The sequence below is a fragment of the Podarcis cretensis genome (assembly GCF_951804945.1).
Source record: "Podarcis cretensis genome assembly, chromosome: 1".
NCBI classification, from domain to species: Eukaryota; Metazoa; Chordata; class Lepidosauria; order Squamata; family Lacertidae; genus Podarcis; species Podarcis cretensis.
In genome coordinates this window covers 115,457,482-115,473,703 of record NC_137170.1, presented here as the reverse complement: position 1 = coordinate 115,473,703, position 16,222 = coordinate 115,457,482, and the positions used below count along the sequence as shown (strand labels likewise).

Genomic DNA, 16,222 nt, shown 5'->3' with positions numbered 1-16,222 from the left:
ATCCTTCTGGCTAGGCCATTGTTGGGACACTTGTGGCATTACAGATGTTGGAATGCAGATGTTGGAATACAAGAGTGCTGGCTGGTGCTGATGGGAGTCTGGAGCCCAGCAACCTCTGGAGGGCCACAAATATCACATCACTGACCTAACCCACGTTGCTATATTTTTGTTTCAATGGGAAAAAATAGACAGACTTAATAGCATTCATGAACCCCTTAAATGCAATGCAAGAAGTGTGTATTTGTGATATTTAATGGATAAATTATCCTAGGGTCGTAACAAACAAATGGCTTTTCATTTCACAGGTTGGCAAGTTTGACTGCCTTTCTGCCCCAAACGTTTGTAATGATCTGTACGTTTATCAGCCGTGCGTCGTAGTCTTTAAAGGAAGGGGAATAAACGACTATGAAATTCACCACGGTAAGCGACTCTTGCGTAGAAAAGTTACAGGATGTAACAATATTCTGGTGCCTGTAAATGCATCTTCCTTAGGGAGTTGCTACAAGTTTCAAACATCTGCATCTAAGTCGCATACACACACATGAAAAGCAGTACCAGGTGGCTGTGTCAGCAGAGGAATAGGAGCGGGGGGGCTGACCCCCCCACACACACCAGTCATTTTTAAACTCCCAAGCACTCCTTCTTCCCAACCCTCCCCCCCCCCCACACCAAAACAGCTTGGAAACTGACATTTTGAGGCAGGGAAACCACTCAAAATCCTAGCTTCCCAAGGCTCCCTTTATTTTATTTATTTTATTTTAGGAATGGAGAGTTTGTTATGTAATGTCTGCCCCTTAGATACGCTTTTAGTCTGAAAGATGCTTGCTTACACAGTGGAACCTCAGTTACCAAACACCTCCATTATTGTACTGTTCGGCTCCTGAAGGCCGAAAACCCTGAAGTAAATGCTTCCGTTTTTGAACGTTTTTTGGAACCCAAATGTGTGACGCGGTTTCTGCTGAGTGCAAGAAGCTCTTGCAACCAATGGCAAGCCGCGCCTCAGTTCTCGGACATTTCGGAAGGTGAACGGGCTTCCGAAATGGATTTCGTTCGCAAACCGATGTACCACTGTACAACTCTGATCAATTTCTAACAAATTACCTTGCTTTGCCCTGTGTTATGCTGTTGGGAGTTTTGCTCTTTCATTTTTCCAGAGCTAGAATTTTGGTTGGGGTTTTTGGCCAGTTATTTTTATTGGTTTTCCATAGTTCAAAACAAAACAAATTATGACCATATTGATACAAATTGATACAAATGTTATATAAGTTTTAAAGCTGACTTCCCAGCCCCGATGTTTCCTCTATTTTCCTCCCACCTTTGCTGCTAGAATTTTGATACTTGCTAGCTTCACGTTTTTAACATTTCTTTGTGATTTGTAGTCTGTTTTTATACACTGCTTGGGTGTTCTTTAAATGCAGAGTGGCTCATGAATTCGTAAAGAAATAAATCCTCCTCTGCCTTTCACAAAGAGCGCTGATTTCTATTGTGATCATCCTTGTGAATTTCTGAAGTATGAGTGATTAATATCTGACATGGCTGTAAAAGGTAAAGGTACCCCTGCCCGTACGGGCCAGTCTTGACAGACTCTGGGGTTGTGCGCCCATCTCACTTAAGAGGCCAGGGGCCAGCGCTGTCCGGAGACACTTCCGGGTCACGTGGCCAGCGTGACATCGCTGCTCTGGCCAGAACCAGAGCCAGAGCCGCACACGGAAACGCCGTTTACCTTCCCGCTGGGAAGCGGTCCCTATTTATCTACTTGCACCTGGAGGTGCTTTCGAACTGCTAGGTTGGCAGGCGCTGGGACCGAGCAGCGGGAGCGCACCCCGCCGCAGGGATTCGAACCGCCGACCTTTCGATCGGCAAGCCCTAGGCGCTGAGGCTTTAACCCACAGCGCCACCTGCGTCCTGACATGGCTGACTGCCACGTAAACATACCAAGCCTCATTTGGGAGGGGAAGGATTTTGTAAAACTCAGTCAGCCCTTTGGGTTGAATCCCAGCAAAGTCATCCTACTGAAATCTGTGGTGAGTTCAATGGGTCTAAGTCCAAGGATGACTTAGTTGGATGCAACAACCCTATTGCCTATTAAACTGGACTGAAAAATAAATACATTTTTTGGTTCTTTCCCTCCCCTTATTTTCCATTCTACTTTAGCAAATAATAGGGAGCTAATCCTCACGAATGCTTTGTTTTCTTTTCCTTTTGAAGGAAAGAAGATTCTGTACGACATAGTGGCTTTTGCCAAGGAAAGCGTGAATTCCCATGTCGTCACTCTTGGGCCTCAGAATTTTCCTGGCAAGGAGAAGGAACCATGGCTTGTTGACTTCTTTGCACCTGTAACTATTGCAGCACCTCGTTCTCCCATAGAGATGTAGGCTGTGTTGCATCCAAAACTATTTGGCTGTGAATGGAACAAAAGGACTTCACCTTCCTTCTTTCCTTGCCTTGCAATCTCCAGTGCACCTTCAGAATTTGTTCCAAAGGGTTGGGGGACGTTCTGGAGCAGATTTGGGGGGGGGGGAGAATGGGCTGAGGGGAGAGAGACGGAGAAGTCCTGTTGCTTGAGTGGAAGTCCATCCTCACAATGTAGCGGTTCCTCCCACTGTGTTATTATAACCGTGAAAGAATTTTCAAAGCTTCTTTTTCTTTGGTGATCACTCGTAGCCGAGTGAGATTGTCTTCGATGAACATGGCCTTAACAGTGAGTCTGTAAATGACTGTGGAGGCCAATTCTGGATCCACACGTCCTTCCACAGTGGGGACATAGGTTTCCGGGAGGGAGTTGATAATGGTGAGGGTTTGCCAAGCATGCCTTCCTCTTAGCACATTTCTCCCTTGCATCCTGAGTTTGAGCATCTTCAAAGTCCATGACGCCTTTGGTAAAGGCTGCTCTCCAATTGGAGTACCTGCAGGCCAGTGTTTCCCAGTTGTCTGTGTTTATACTACATTTTTTTAAGATTTGCCTTGAGAGAGTCTTTAAACCTCTCTTGTTGACCACCAACATTACGCTTTCCACTTCTAAGTTTGGAATAGAGTAGTTGCTTTGGTAGACGATAATCAGGCATCTGGACAACATGACCAGTCCAATTCTAGGCTGGCATGTAGAAATTTCATTCCACAGTTTTTTGCAACAGCAGTGTTTCCGGCTTTAACCTGGTTAGCAGAGGGCACTTAGAATTGGAGGAGGAAGGGATACAATGGAAGACATCACCAACCATAGAACCATAGAATTGTAGAGTTGGAGGAGGGTCATCTAGTCCAAAAAAACCCCACCTGTATTGCAGGACTCTCAACTAAAGCATCCATGATGCATGGCCATCCAACCTCTGCTTAAAAAACTCCAAGGAAGGAGAGTCCACAACAGACAGTAGAGTCTGTTCCCCTGTTGGAACAGCTCTTGCCATCAGAAAGTTCTTCCTAATCTTTAGTTGGAATCTCCTTTCTTGTAACTTGAAGCAATTGATTTGGCTCCTCCAGTCCGGACATGAGAAAACAAGCCCTCTCCCTCTTGAAAGCCCTTTAAATATTTGAAGATGGCTATCATCAGCGCCTTGCTGCAAGACCATGTGTCCTGTATCTAAGGCATCCCCAAGAGCTACCTGTTCCATCTCTTTAGAAAAACTCAATGGAAAGAGCTCACAACCTCTTGGGGAAATTCCAAACTGCTCACGTAATTAGGAAGGCCACGTTGGCATTTACCCTACATCTGTCTTCAGCATGTGAACAGTTGTCATTCGTCTTATCATTTTAGTCAGAAAATGGTTTATCATTTGTTTTGGGGAGAAGATAATATATAGCTCTCCTACCAGGGTTGTGGGGAGAATCTTGGAAGTGCAGAAACCACCCGGCCCCCCAATCTGCTGGGCTCACACCGGCAAGGCAGAAGGTGGGCTGTTGGTGTTTCTCCATGGGGTTTTCATCTTCTTTTGTGGGCTGATGTGTTTCCCACCCAAACTTTTCCTCCTATTGGTCCCAGTAGGAAGGGAAATCACTATGTCATCTCCAGGGCTGGTATACTTCCCCTTACCCCTGTTTTTGGATCCAGCCCCTAGCACACACCCCTTTTGACAATACCACTGTCAGATCACCAGCTGAGTGGCAAGGGATTGGAGGTGTCTGCCCTCACAGTGGGGGAAATTAGCAAGGGCAAACCCCTTTTGGTGCTTTCTTCTCTGGGGATGAAGAGGGAGATCCCAGGACACCCTTCTGGGAACCATAGAAAATGTTCTATCAGTGTCTAATATCTGAGAGTAAGAAATAATTTACTGTATTTGGTGAGAAATTTATATTTGGTGGTTGTTGTTTTCCCCTCTCTCTCTCTTCAGTGGTGCCCCCCTTGTCGAGCTTTGCTGCCGGAACTGAGGAAAGCATCAAAGCAACTCTATGGTCAACTGAAATTTGGCACACTAGACTGTACAGTTCATGAAGGGATTTGCAACATGGTAAACTGCAAATTTAAATATTTCCCCCACATAAACATAGCTTTGTTCCGGTTTTGAAAAGTGATAGCCCAATTGTTTTGCAGTCATTGCAAAACAATGACTGTGATGAAAATTAATTGGACCGCAATTCATACAAAATCCCCACTGGCACCTGTAAGTCACGTTAACTTTTTTTGTAAGCCTCTTTAACTCCTGCATACTTTTCAGCTCTCACAGACATGAAACTCCATGAACTTGGGAGTCTTGCAAATAAAAGTTCATAGAATAGGAAGAAGGCATGGAATTTGAGCTGACTTAGAAGACTGGCAAGACACTGTTTAAAGAGACACAAAAAGAACTAGATTTTCAGACACCATTGTATGGAAAGCCTACCAGAAACCTGACTTATTTTTAAAGTAAAGGCCTGAGTTTTGAGATCTAAAAAGCTGAGAGGATTCCTTCCTTGCATCATATTATATTCCACCTCTTTATACCTATAAAAAAAATGAGTGCAAGGCACTTTAGAAGAATTAAAAACTATAGGATGCTATCCAACTAAGTTTTGCTCGGATCAGAATAATTGAAATTAATGGGCCTAAAATTAGTCCTGCCTATTAATTTCAGTGGACCTACTCTGAGTATGACTAACATAAGATACAGCCCATTATCACTGTATTACAGGAAACAGAAATCTGTACAACTTTTAACTTAAAAACACTAGCCAGCATCCCTCTCATTGTTATGCTGCACAGGCCTTCTCTATACCGCAGAGGTTTGTGGGGTTTTTTGCAATTATTGGAGTAATGGAGGTTTCCTTTGAAGGGCAGATGAACACAATACATTTAAAGCGCATTGAACACACATGGCTTCCATCAAAAAATCCTGTGAACTGTAGTTTGTTAAGGGAGCTGTGTATTGGAACTATGGTTCTCAAAATTCTTTCCAGCGGGTGGGAAGTCATGAAAGCCTGAAATGTGCTTTGGATGTGCTTTGTATGTAGGCTATGGATCTGCCCTCAGGTTTCAGCCCTGAGAACTTCACCTGCCCAGGTACTGAATGAAAAGGCAGAAATCAGTTGAGGCTTAAAAGGGGATCTCTCCCTATGATTTCTGAAGATGTTTTCATCTTGATCTTTTGCAGCACAACATTAGAGCTTACCCAACAACGGTGGTATTCAACCAGTCTCACACTCACGAATACGAGGGGCATCACTCTTCTGAGCAGATCCTGGAGTTTATTGAGGTAATTGTTGAATTTTGTGAATTTTCTGTTGCTTCACTAAAAGTTGTCGTTTGGTGTTTGAGTTCCTGAATGGAAGGTTGAAGGAAACCTACCATACTGACCATAGCAGATAGCTTGAAGAAGGTTTCAACCCTGTATGTGGTAGCTGTGAAAAGGAGAGCTAGTGTGATGTAGTGATTAAGAGTGGTGGACTCGTAATCTGGTGAACCGGGTTCGTGTCTCCGCTCCTCCACATGCAGCTGCTGGGTGACCTTGGGCCAGTCACACTTCTCTGAAGTCTCTCAGCCTCACTCACCTCACAGAGTGTTTGTTGTGGGGGAGGAAGGGAAAGGAGAATGTTAGCCGCTTTGAGAGTCCTTTGGGTAGTGATAAAGCGGAATATCAAATCCAAACTCTTCTTCTTCAAATTACATGCTAGGGAACATCAGGAAAGGAATTGGAAAGAAAACTTTGGAATACTGTGTAGAGTTCTGGCTGCCTTACTTCAGAAAGGATAGTGTAGAGTTGAAAAAGGTTCTTTCCAGAAGCTGGGTCACGTAACCTCAGTCAACTTGCTCATATCCCATGAATTTGTAAGCCATTCTTGGTATCTGATTTGTTTTCCCAGTGCTTGCCTTCAGCCAGGGGTGGGGAACCTTTTTCCCCCTGTCCAAGTGCTTTGGGGAGGGTACATGCCGGTGATGGACAGGGTCAAAAAGTAGTTGGAGCTGAAGCCAAAAGTGGGGTTCTTCATCAGCAGGTCGAACGCTGGGTTTCAACAATTTAAAATTCTCAACTCAGTTAAAACAGATGGCAGTTACAGAAATACGGCAATCGTGTGTGTGTGTGTGTGTGTGTGTGTGTGCGTGTGTGCGTGCGCGCGTGCGTGCGCGCGCGCACGCGCGCCTACTATAAACAAATTGCAAATGACTTTACACAACTTGAGCTGTTCCTTCTATAAATTCTGAGAGCAGATGAAGTGAGCCTTCCTCCTTTCTGTGCCTTAGGATCTCATAAACCCGTCAGTAGTTTCTCTCACACCCGAGACCTTCAGTGAGTTGGTGAAGAAAAAGAAGGCTAACGAAATCTGGATGGTTGATTTCTATGCTCCGTGGTGTGGTCCTTGCCAAGCCTTAATGCCTGAATGGAAGAGGATGGCCAGGGTAAAACCAAGCTGTAATGGTTGTAAGGGGGTTACTTGTGCGTTAATTGCCTTCGGTTTAGTTTGATTGCTTGCCCAACCATGCTTAGGCTCACAGCTCGCCCTCCGTGACCTGTTAGTCACTTGCAGAATCCATCAGTGGGCGTTTCTTGAACCTCTTCCAGCATAAAAGCTGTTTGACGCCAAGTCTCCGCCTATGTTCCCTGCGCGGAACTCGTCTGCGCAAGTAAGGGGACGGCTGGGGCGTGCCAGCACTCTCTCCACTAGTTTCTGGTGAAGGGTCTCGGAGCCCTGTCACCAATTCCTCCATCTCCCTCTCTTCTCTACTGGTGTTACGCTGAATTCCTTCCCCCCTGCTGGTCCCCTCTCCGGCATCGCTCTGGAGCCCTGCCTCCGCCTCTCGCTCTGATGTCAGTTCCCTGACACAAGCAATCAGTTCTTTTCAGTGCCCAGTGTCAATCATGCTCATCTGATCACTAAATGCTTAGTTCCTTGTTCATTTTCATTTTGAGATATTGAGACACACATACCCCTAGCATGCATACCAATGATCAGTACAGGATGTTTATTTTAAAAGTGGAGGGGTCTTTTATTTCACCAAGTTTTGCTGATTTAATTGAATAATTGTTTCTCTGTTTCAGTTGCTGAATGGACTGGTTTCAGTTGGTAGCGTGGACTGCCAAAAATATTTCTCCCTTTGTCATCAAGAAAACATTCAAGGTTATCCTGAAATAAGACTTTTCCCACAAAAATCAGCATCATCTTATCAGTACTAGTGAGTAATGCAAGTTGCTTAGATTTGTTCTTAAATACTTACTGAAAACCATGCGTATTATGTGACTTACTAGTGCTATGGATCTGATAATCAGACTAGACTAAATCAGGAGTTCCCTCAGTGGCACAATCTGACAATTAAATATCATTCTCCCCCCTCCCCTTTTTAAGGTTTAATCTATTAGAAAGTACAAGTTATAACCTAGAGAGGTGTATTTTTTATTATCATAAGGTGTTCTTTACTCATTTATTTAAAATTGTCTTTTTACTCACCTGATTTTTTTTATAGCCAGAATTGTTAAATTTTCAATTACATTTAATAATTTACCATTACATTTTACCTGAGAACGTTATTGATACAAATATTAGATTTTTTCCAAAAGAATGTATGAATTAATATTGTCTTGCATTCCAGTTATTCCAATAAGCAACTGAAGTATCGCCACCCTTTCTAGCTTGCCTGACGCTAAGGATACTTGTTCATCTGACCCTTAAAGCAATATCCCAAATTCATATAACCCACGTTTTTAACGTAGATGTTTCCAAGTATTTCCAGTTCCACACTAAAATCATGTAGGCTGCAGTTAAAAGATGGGTAACCATTTCTTGATCTCCTGGGGCAATTGCGTCTTCAGTTTACCCAAATAATATATGTGTTTAGGAGTATTTAGACCCACCCCTTATTAATTGTAGTTCTCTATACAGTCATACCTTGGAAGTCGAACAGAAACTGTTCCGGAAGTCCGTTCGACTTCCAAAATGTTCAGAAACCAAAGTGTGCTTCTGATTGGCTGCAGGAAGCTACTACAGCCAGTTGGAAGCCACGGAAGCCCCATTGGATGTTCTGGTTCCAAAGAACGTTCGCAAACCAGAACAATCACTTCTGGGTTTGCGGCGTTCGGGAGCAAAAACGTCTGAATACCAAGGCATTCAGGGTTCCAAGGTACGACTGTATAGTCAGTGGGCTCATTTGATAATTGATATCCTATCATCTTTATTTCTTCTAATATTGGTGTGTCACCCAGCAGGGTTTTGGGTGTTTTAAAGCTGTTTCGTTTTTGTTACAGTATGTCATTTCCTGCCAATGGAATTATTCCTCTGAAGGAAAGCATGCGTGAAATCTCATGCCAAATTTGAAATGGAATGACATATCTTCCACCTGAGCAAGCATTTCACCTTGCCAGATAGCAGGATCTCCCCTCCTCTTCCTCCTCTGCCTATGCGCTGTCCTGGGGGTTCCCCTGACCCCTGACCCAGAGTCTATTTTTTTTGGGGGGGGGGGTTTACGTGGGGTGGGAAATGGCATCGTGCAAGTGGAAGTCCTTGCACGATGGCAGTGCCCATGAGATGAATCCTGCCCTGTGTGGGGAAAATCTATTGGCTGAAATAGAGAATCCAGTGCCCAGCTAAATATCATGATCTTTGGGTGGGCACCAGTGAACAGAAAGTGTGCTACAGAGGTGTTTCCTCTTTCTGCCCATTTTGATTTTTTTTTCTTTTATACTTCTGTTTTTAACAGTAGCTACAACGGCTGGAACAGAAATGCACATTCACTGAGAAGATGGGCACTAGGGTGAGTGCTTGCCTCAAAACGTTATTCACAGCGTACTTTTTCCAGGGGGGTGGGACTGACCCACATAGAATAATCGATGGAGGGGGCTGTAGGGCCATTCAGGTTAGCCTCACCATCGCCATCCCCACCATCTATGCTGTTGCACTGACTGCCTCACTTTTGGATTGTATTGAAGGCTGTATGCATGAAGCCCCCCCCCCCCCAAAAAAAAAATGCTCTTCAGACCTTTGCAGTCCTATTTTTGGACACCAGGGGAGAACCTATTCAATAGGTCTTCCTCCACTCAGGTGTTGATGCCAACAGTGAATAGAAGGCAAACAGGACCTTTCCTGGTGACAGGCCACTAGTTTTGGGAGGAGTAGCTTGTGTGTCTCTGAAATCCCAAGTTCCTTGTTTTCTTTTTCCCTTTTCAAAGGTATTTACCTCGGGTGTCTCTGGATCTGACACCTCAGAGCTTCACTGACAAAGTTCTGAATGGGAAAGAGCATTGGGTTGTCGACTTTTACGCTCCCTGGTGCGGCCCTTGCCAAAATTTTGCTCCGGAATTTGAGATCCTAGCTAAGGTAAACGGCCTGATCTCCCTGCAGTGGCAAGTCACTGTCGGTTCAGTGCTCTCCTTTTCCTCCCAAGCTATTTTCGATGAATTGCAGCCATGTTGGCCCCTGCACACATGCCTAGGGTTGCCATATTCCCCAAAGTGAAAATCTGGGGAAAGTTGTTAAGCGTTTTTCTTCCGCTTGGATTAATATTAGTATTTTCTGAATGATTCACCAAAAATCTGCCCAGACACAAAATGGCTGCCTGATTCCTGGACGTATCTGGGAAAACTCGGATGTATGGCAGCCCTATACATGCCCAGTGAGGTCTTCTGTGTCACTTGAAGGGTTTCCTCCCTCCACTGAAATTAAGCCTTGAGAGGAACATTCTACTGTAGCCCATAGAAGAAGTTGTGTGTGCTTGGTTGCGGCCTTTGGTGCCCGGGACATTGTCTCCAGTTTGTGCACGGGTTTGTGGGCCTCAAAACCTTGACAGCCCCTGCCTTGTGGATTTCACATCCACTTATTCAGAGCATCTCACTAGTGAAACTAGTTGGCAGTCGTGGAAGCAGATGTGGGTGGGGACCCTCTTTTTTTACCAATAGGTTTTAACTCCTGTCTCCTCCTCCTCCTCAATTTTTAAGGCTGTTAAAGGGAAAGTGAAAGCTGGGAAAGTTGACTGCCAGGCTTACGCGCAGACGTGTCAATCTGCTGGCATCAGAGCCTATCCAACAGTGAAGTTTTATCCTTACCAAGGAGCAAAGGTAAAGGCAAAGAAATCTCCATCGTGTCAACTATGAGGCGGGGAGGGGTGCAGTTCTGTCGTGGAACACATGCTATGCAGGCAAGAAGGGGTGTATTTTGGGAGTCATTTTGGACTCACTGCTGTCCATGGAGGTGGAGGTCAATTTTGTGTCCTGGGCGACTGTCTACCAGCTTGATCTGGTACGCCGGCTGAGACCTTACCTCTGTGTTTGTTTGTTTTTGTTTCATTTTAAGAAAAATGCATTTGGGGAGCACATAGACAGCCATGATGCAAAAGCCATAGCTGAACTCCTGATGGAGAAAGTAGGAGATATTAAGAAAAAGAGGAAAAAATCTTCCAGAAACAAGGTGAGATTCCGCCCCCGCCCCGGTTGAATTTGACACAGATATTTTAGCATCTTTCTCCTCTGGCTATTTGTGTTCATGGTGGTGGATTTGTTGCGATTGGTTCTGATCATGCTATGCACGGGCACCTAATTAAAAAAAAAAGTCTCCTACCCACTGTGACCCTCTGTGTCACCTCCCCAAAAGATGATCCTGAGAACTAAGGAGACTATCCGGAACAGCATGTGGGATATGGGATGAAGGGGGCAATAGGTGGGGAGGGGGAATCAGTGACTGTCAGTTGCCTCTGCCTTATTGGAATGAAAACACAAAGCTACTGTCAGAGACAACCTCTGAAATTGGGTGTGCAGCAGCTATACCACCCCTTCTGTTGCATTTGTGTTTGCTGGGACAGAAGCATTTCAAATGCTTCTAAGGATCCACTGCAATTGACAAGAGATGTTTTGATGCTGAATGACTATGTGCTATGGTAGCCAAGTAGCTAAATTGCAATATCGGTCTACCACAGGGTACAGTCGTAACTCTGAAGTCAAACGGAATCCGTTCCGGAAGTCCATTTGACTTCCAAAACATTTAGGAACCAAGGCGCAGCTTCCAATTGGTTCCAGGAAGCTTCTGCAGCCAATCGGAAGCCACAATGGACGTTTGAGTTCCAAAGAATGTTTGCAAACCGGAACACTCACTTCAGGGTTTGCGGTGTTCCAGAGCCAAAATGTTTGTCTCGCAAGGCGTTCGAATTCTGAGGTATGACTGTATTTGGTAGCTGACTCCTCCCTTCCATGGTTGGTAGTATAGTATCACTGGCAACATCTTGAGGAAAGGTGGAATCAATGTCATGGTATTGGATCCAAAGGAATAAAACGAATTTGGAGATACCCATACTGGTGGGTTCTTTTACTTTATGGCTGTACAGTGGTACCACTTGTTACGGATTTAATTTGTTTCGAGGTGCCATGCGCACCCCAAAAATCCGTAACTAGAGCCACCGCTTCTGCACACATGTGCGGCGCGATAGAGCGCTTCTGCACATGTGCGAGCAGCGAAACCTGGACGTATACACATCCGGGTTTGCCGCAGCCGTAACCCGAACATTCTGTAACCTGGAGGTTACACAACACGAGGTACCACTGTACAAAGTTCAGACCTTATTCAAGAAAATATATTAAATATCTTGCTTATCTGGCACTGCATGGCAGTGGGGGCAAATTATTCTAATATTCCCAAGACCATCCTTTATGACAGCCTCTCCCAAGCTGGTGCTCTCTAGATTTTGTTGGGCTATGACTCTCAGCCTGCACAGATGGTGGTCAGGGATGATAGGAATTGCGGTCCAAAACTCTCGGGTTGGCGAAACCTGTTTCACGCAAACATGAAAGGAACATTTGTCCGTAGTTTACTACATCATTTTTATCTATTTTCCTCCCTCCCTTTGCTCCTTCCCAACAATCAGGATGAACTCTGAGCCGCAGAATGAATTCAAACTGAAGCAGTGGCAATGGAAGTATTAGATCATGCCTCCGCGAAGAGGAAAGAGGAGAACATCAGGCTTCGTGGGCACAGCTTTTATCTCCTCGAATGCTGCAAGAATGTTACGAAGCTTCCCAAGTGCTCATTTGGAACAGGGGAAGAGACGCTTGTTCCATGAGTGACATGCTCACTGGGAGCTTTTCTTTTCTGGTTTTGGATTTGAGACTTGATCAGTAGTGGAGGAACTGTAGGTTTTTCCCCTACCCCTTCTCCCATTCAATCCTCCCAACCTTTGTCTACAAAACAGTCTTTTCTTGCGCTGAAAAAGAACACTATAATTTCCACCTGTGGAACTGAAGGTATATAGACTACTCAGCAGCACAGAAACACTAAAACAGCTGTCTGTCTCTTTTCTTCCCGTGGGAAGAAAAACTGTGGTCTGAACAACTATTTTACCTCTGGTTATTGTAGTTAGTGAGCTTTATCCAGAATTCACTGGGTGTTAACATAGGAGTTGGAAGAAGTCCGTTCTTCTTAGCCCACCTACATTCTAGAATGTTCTGTATTACGTCCCGGTTTCTAAGCCGCTTTTGAAGAGCGCTCAAACGGTCGTGAGCAAGCACGATCGCTTCAGTGCTTGGCAGTCAAAGGGTGGAATGGGCCATGTCTGCGTTGGCTCCCCGCTTGCAGTCCGCCAGTTGCGTGTGCTAAGCTGTCATGCGCAGGTTTTGACTTTGGAAACACCCTGCAAATGCTCAGAAGAGCAATGCGCTGCTGTTTGTATTTTGTGAAGTACAGGTAACTGTAACCAGAAGGTGGCAGTGCTTGCACAAGATTGCTTGCTATGGACTGCAGCAGCTGAGAGCCGACCCAAGCAACACTTTCTTCACCTTAGTGGGGTAGGAGAGCTGAAAATAACGCCAATATATGTCACACCTGGCAACCAGTGCCCTTTGGTTTCAGATAGTACATGGGCAGATGAGTCTCAAAAGCCCGAGACACAAATTTTCATGGCCCTCTAGCAGCTATGGCGGCTTATTTATGAGAATTGATGTACCACACTTTTCGGTGTTTAAAAGACTATGGGGTTTTTTAAATTAAAAAATCATGTTCAGAATTAGGGGTTGTCTTATACATGGGTAGTGCATTGTGGGGCAATGGGATTGGTTGCTGCCGTGAGTTGAAGATCGTTATTGGTGGCTGCTGCAAGGGCTGTTGTTGATTGGCTGTTGCTGCGGCAATTGGGCGGGTGATTTGCTGCTTTTTTCGGTAATTAAAAAAAGCTCAAAAACTCTGACCCCCCCAAAAAAGCTCAACAACTTTTGGCAATCCTCCCCCAATAAAGCTCAATAATTTTGGGGAATCTCTCCCCCCCCCCATTTTCTTAATTTTGAGTCCCCCAAAATAGGGGGCGTGTTATACACGGAAAAGTACAGTATTTAGCGTTAACTCTGGAAGTGTGCTCTTGATTCTGACCAAACTAAACTTCCTGATGTATATTTTGTTCTAATGGGCTTAGTTTGGACAGAATCAAATCTACACTCCCAGAGTTGACGCTCAATACTTTACTTCTGGTAAGTGAGCTTTTTTCCCCCCTCCAGCTTTTCTACCCCACTACCTAAGTTGATTTCAGTCAGACTCAATTCCTAGTAAACATGATTGTAAAATGCAGGCGAAGCTTCTCCCACATCCAAGCAGATAAGACGCTGAGTTGCACCATCGCGATTTTCCACAGAATTAAAAGTACATTTTTTATTTTTATTTGAGTCACAGGAAATGTTGTTTGATTTTAAAGCAGAGCACTCGAGTCACTGTTGGAGGCATAAACGTAGGGAGAAACTGCTGGATGCAGTCAGAGAGCCCAGCTAGTTTAGCATCCTCTTCTCACAGTGGCCAACCAGATGATGCTCCTGCAGTTTCGAGCAACTGGCTTCATCTGTTTGGATGCCAGCCTGCTCCCAGCCCTTTGAACAGAGTTGTAAAACGTAACTACTGGCTTTCTTCTTCTTCTTTTCTATTTTCAGTATTCCAAGTGCCTTCTGAACATTGTTCTGCTCAGTGATGAAAGCGCCAAAGCAAATTAAAGACTGGCAGAAGTTTTCACAGTGCATTTGATGACTGTGCCTGTGAAAAGTTTGTGCCATGAAAAATGTGCTAGTCTTCTAAGTTTTCTCACTAGATTGTCCATATGAGGTTGGTGTGGGCCTTGAGGCAGTCACCTTAATAAGTAACAAATACATTGGAGTGGATCTAGAATTACCTTGCAGAAAGGACGGGGAGCCATGGAGTTCCAGGGAATGTGCCAACCCTCCAGTGCAAACCAAGGATACGGCAGATTCTGGAAAAAATAAGGGAGCACTTATGAGCAGACATTCGCTCCTATTTCATTGATTTCAATGGGTCTACTCCTGAGTATGCCTTCATTATATATCATCTCTAGGAGTCAACCTAATGTAACACACACACATGCCCACCAATGTTGGCGCTTGCCAATGTCTTATATTGTTTTTCTGTATTAGTACAGGGTGAGTCTTTTCAGAACATGTGTACTCTGTATCCACGGGGCATCTTTTAAAGGACTCACCCTGTATCTGTACTGTACTGCCCCCAATTTTTATTTGAAAATCTCATGCTGGGAATTTGGAATAATAACCTTCCTCTCCCTAAAGACTGGGCATCTAGAATATTGTTTTGGGGTTTTTTTAAAGGTGGATATTCTTTGCAACCGCTCACTTTTATGAGTGGCTACAGTTTTTTCCTGTGTGTTTATGTAATAATTATTCTGCCCCTGCGGAAAACAGGTTTTATTTTTCAGCAGAAAGACACTTCCATAAACCACAATTATTTGGTGAAGCCTGCATGTTCAAGTGCCCAGAGTAATTAGCTCAGCTATGAATACATTTCTGTTACTGAATCGCCAGCTGTTCCCCCCCCCCCCACTAAAGCTAAGAACATCAGAATTATAATTTAGTAACACAGGGAGTTACCTTCTGGTTCTTCCCGTTAGCAGATGCAAGAACACTGGAGTGGATAGGATCGGAACATAGTATTCCTTTTGAAAATATCACAGCTGTAGATGCTGCTGTGTCAGTTTCAACTGCAGTCTAATTACGTCTTGAACTTTTATACTACGGTAATAAATGGTTTCATCCAGTACATTGTCCTCCTCTTAAGCTTTCATGTTGTGGTTCTGGGTTCAAGACCTTTAAATTCCGTTTCCCAAATCTCTAAACAAGCAACTAGCATCCAAAAAAAAGCAAACCAATGTTAAATGATGTCCACATTAGGTTCCCATTCAATATTTTCTTTTTAGTTTCCCTAGCTGAAGAGACAAGTCACTTTCAAATGGAACAGTCGTCTCTTGGGAACTGGACCAGAACCATATTCGTTTATAATAGCTCCTATAGTCAACATGGGAATGTGCAAGGAGGAGAAATAATAATAAATGCTGTACTGTTATGCTCAGCCAACTTCTCCAGATAAGACAACAATTATCTCGGTTGGGTTTCCTTCAAAAGGTGGTTACTGCAAGACTTTGGCATTTTGTCATATTTGAGTCTATTTACAAGCATATGGATTAAGCATGGGGGGGGGTGCAGCTTAAACACACCAGCAAACCTGAATGCCATTGCTCCCATATTACATTGAGAGACAGAGAGAGAGAGAGAGAGAGAGAGAGAATCATAAGTTATCCAGATCCAAAACAGATCCCTGTGGCAGCGGAAACATGAAAATAAACACAAATATTCTGCTAAGGAAGCAGAAGCAAAATGTTCTTTAAAAAGAACTGACTGAGGTGTTTGATCCTTTCTCTAGAGTTAAGATAACCAACCAAAACATTGCAATTGTTGTTGTCTTAGAAGCTCGTTTCAAGGCAAAGACTGTGCAGAAATCCAGGAATGAATGCAATCCTCTCCAACAGGTTTTTCCAGCCAAAGAAATCCAAGGCTTGCTTCTG

The 16,222-nt window shown here is 44.2% G+C and overlaps 1 protein-coding gene across 2 annotated transcripts in view; it reads left to right on the top strand.

Annotated features, from left to right (window-relative positions):
- The window catches only part of DNAJC10 (DnaJ heat shock protein family (Hsp40) member C10), a 35,660-nt gene extending 20,240 nt beyond the window's left edge, over positions 1–15,420 (top strand). For both annotated transcript variants that reach the window (XM_079977830.1, XM_079977831.1), the window contains 11 exons: positions 306–420; positions 2,209–2,336; positions 4,326–4,442; positions 5,562–5,663; positions 6,650–6,805; positions 7,446–7,579; positions 9,098–9,151; positions 9,567–9,714; positions 10,332–10,451; positions 10,687–10,800; positions 12,248–15,420. In XM_079977830.1, the coding sequence (XP_079833956.1) occupies positions 306–420; positions 2,209–2,336; positions 4,326–4,442; positions 5,562–5,663; positions 6,650–6,805; positions 7,446–7,579; positions 9,098–9,151; positions 9,567–9,714; positions 10,332–10,451; positions 10,687–10,800; positions 12,248–12,259 (1,200 nt within the window). In that variant the 3' untranslated portion in view covers positions 12,260–15,420. The remainder of the gene's footprint in view (positions 1–305; positions 421–2,208; positions 2,337–4,325; positions 4,443–5,561; positions 5,664–6,649; positions 6,806–7,445; positions 7,580–9,097; positions 9,152–9,566; positions 9,715–10,331; positions 10,452–10,686; positions 10,801–12,247) is intronic.
- The last annotated feature ends 802 nt before the right edge of the window (positions 15,421–16,222 follow it).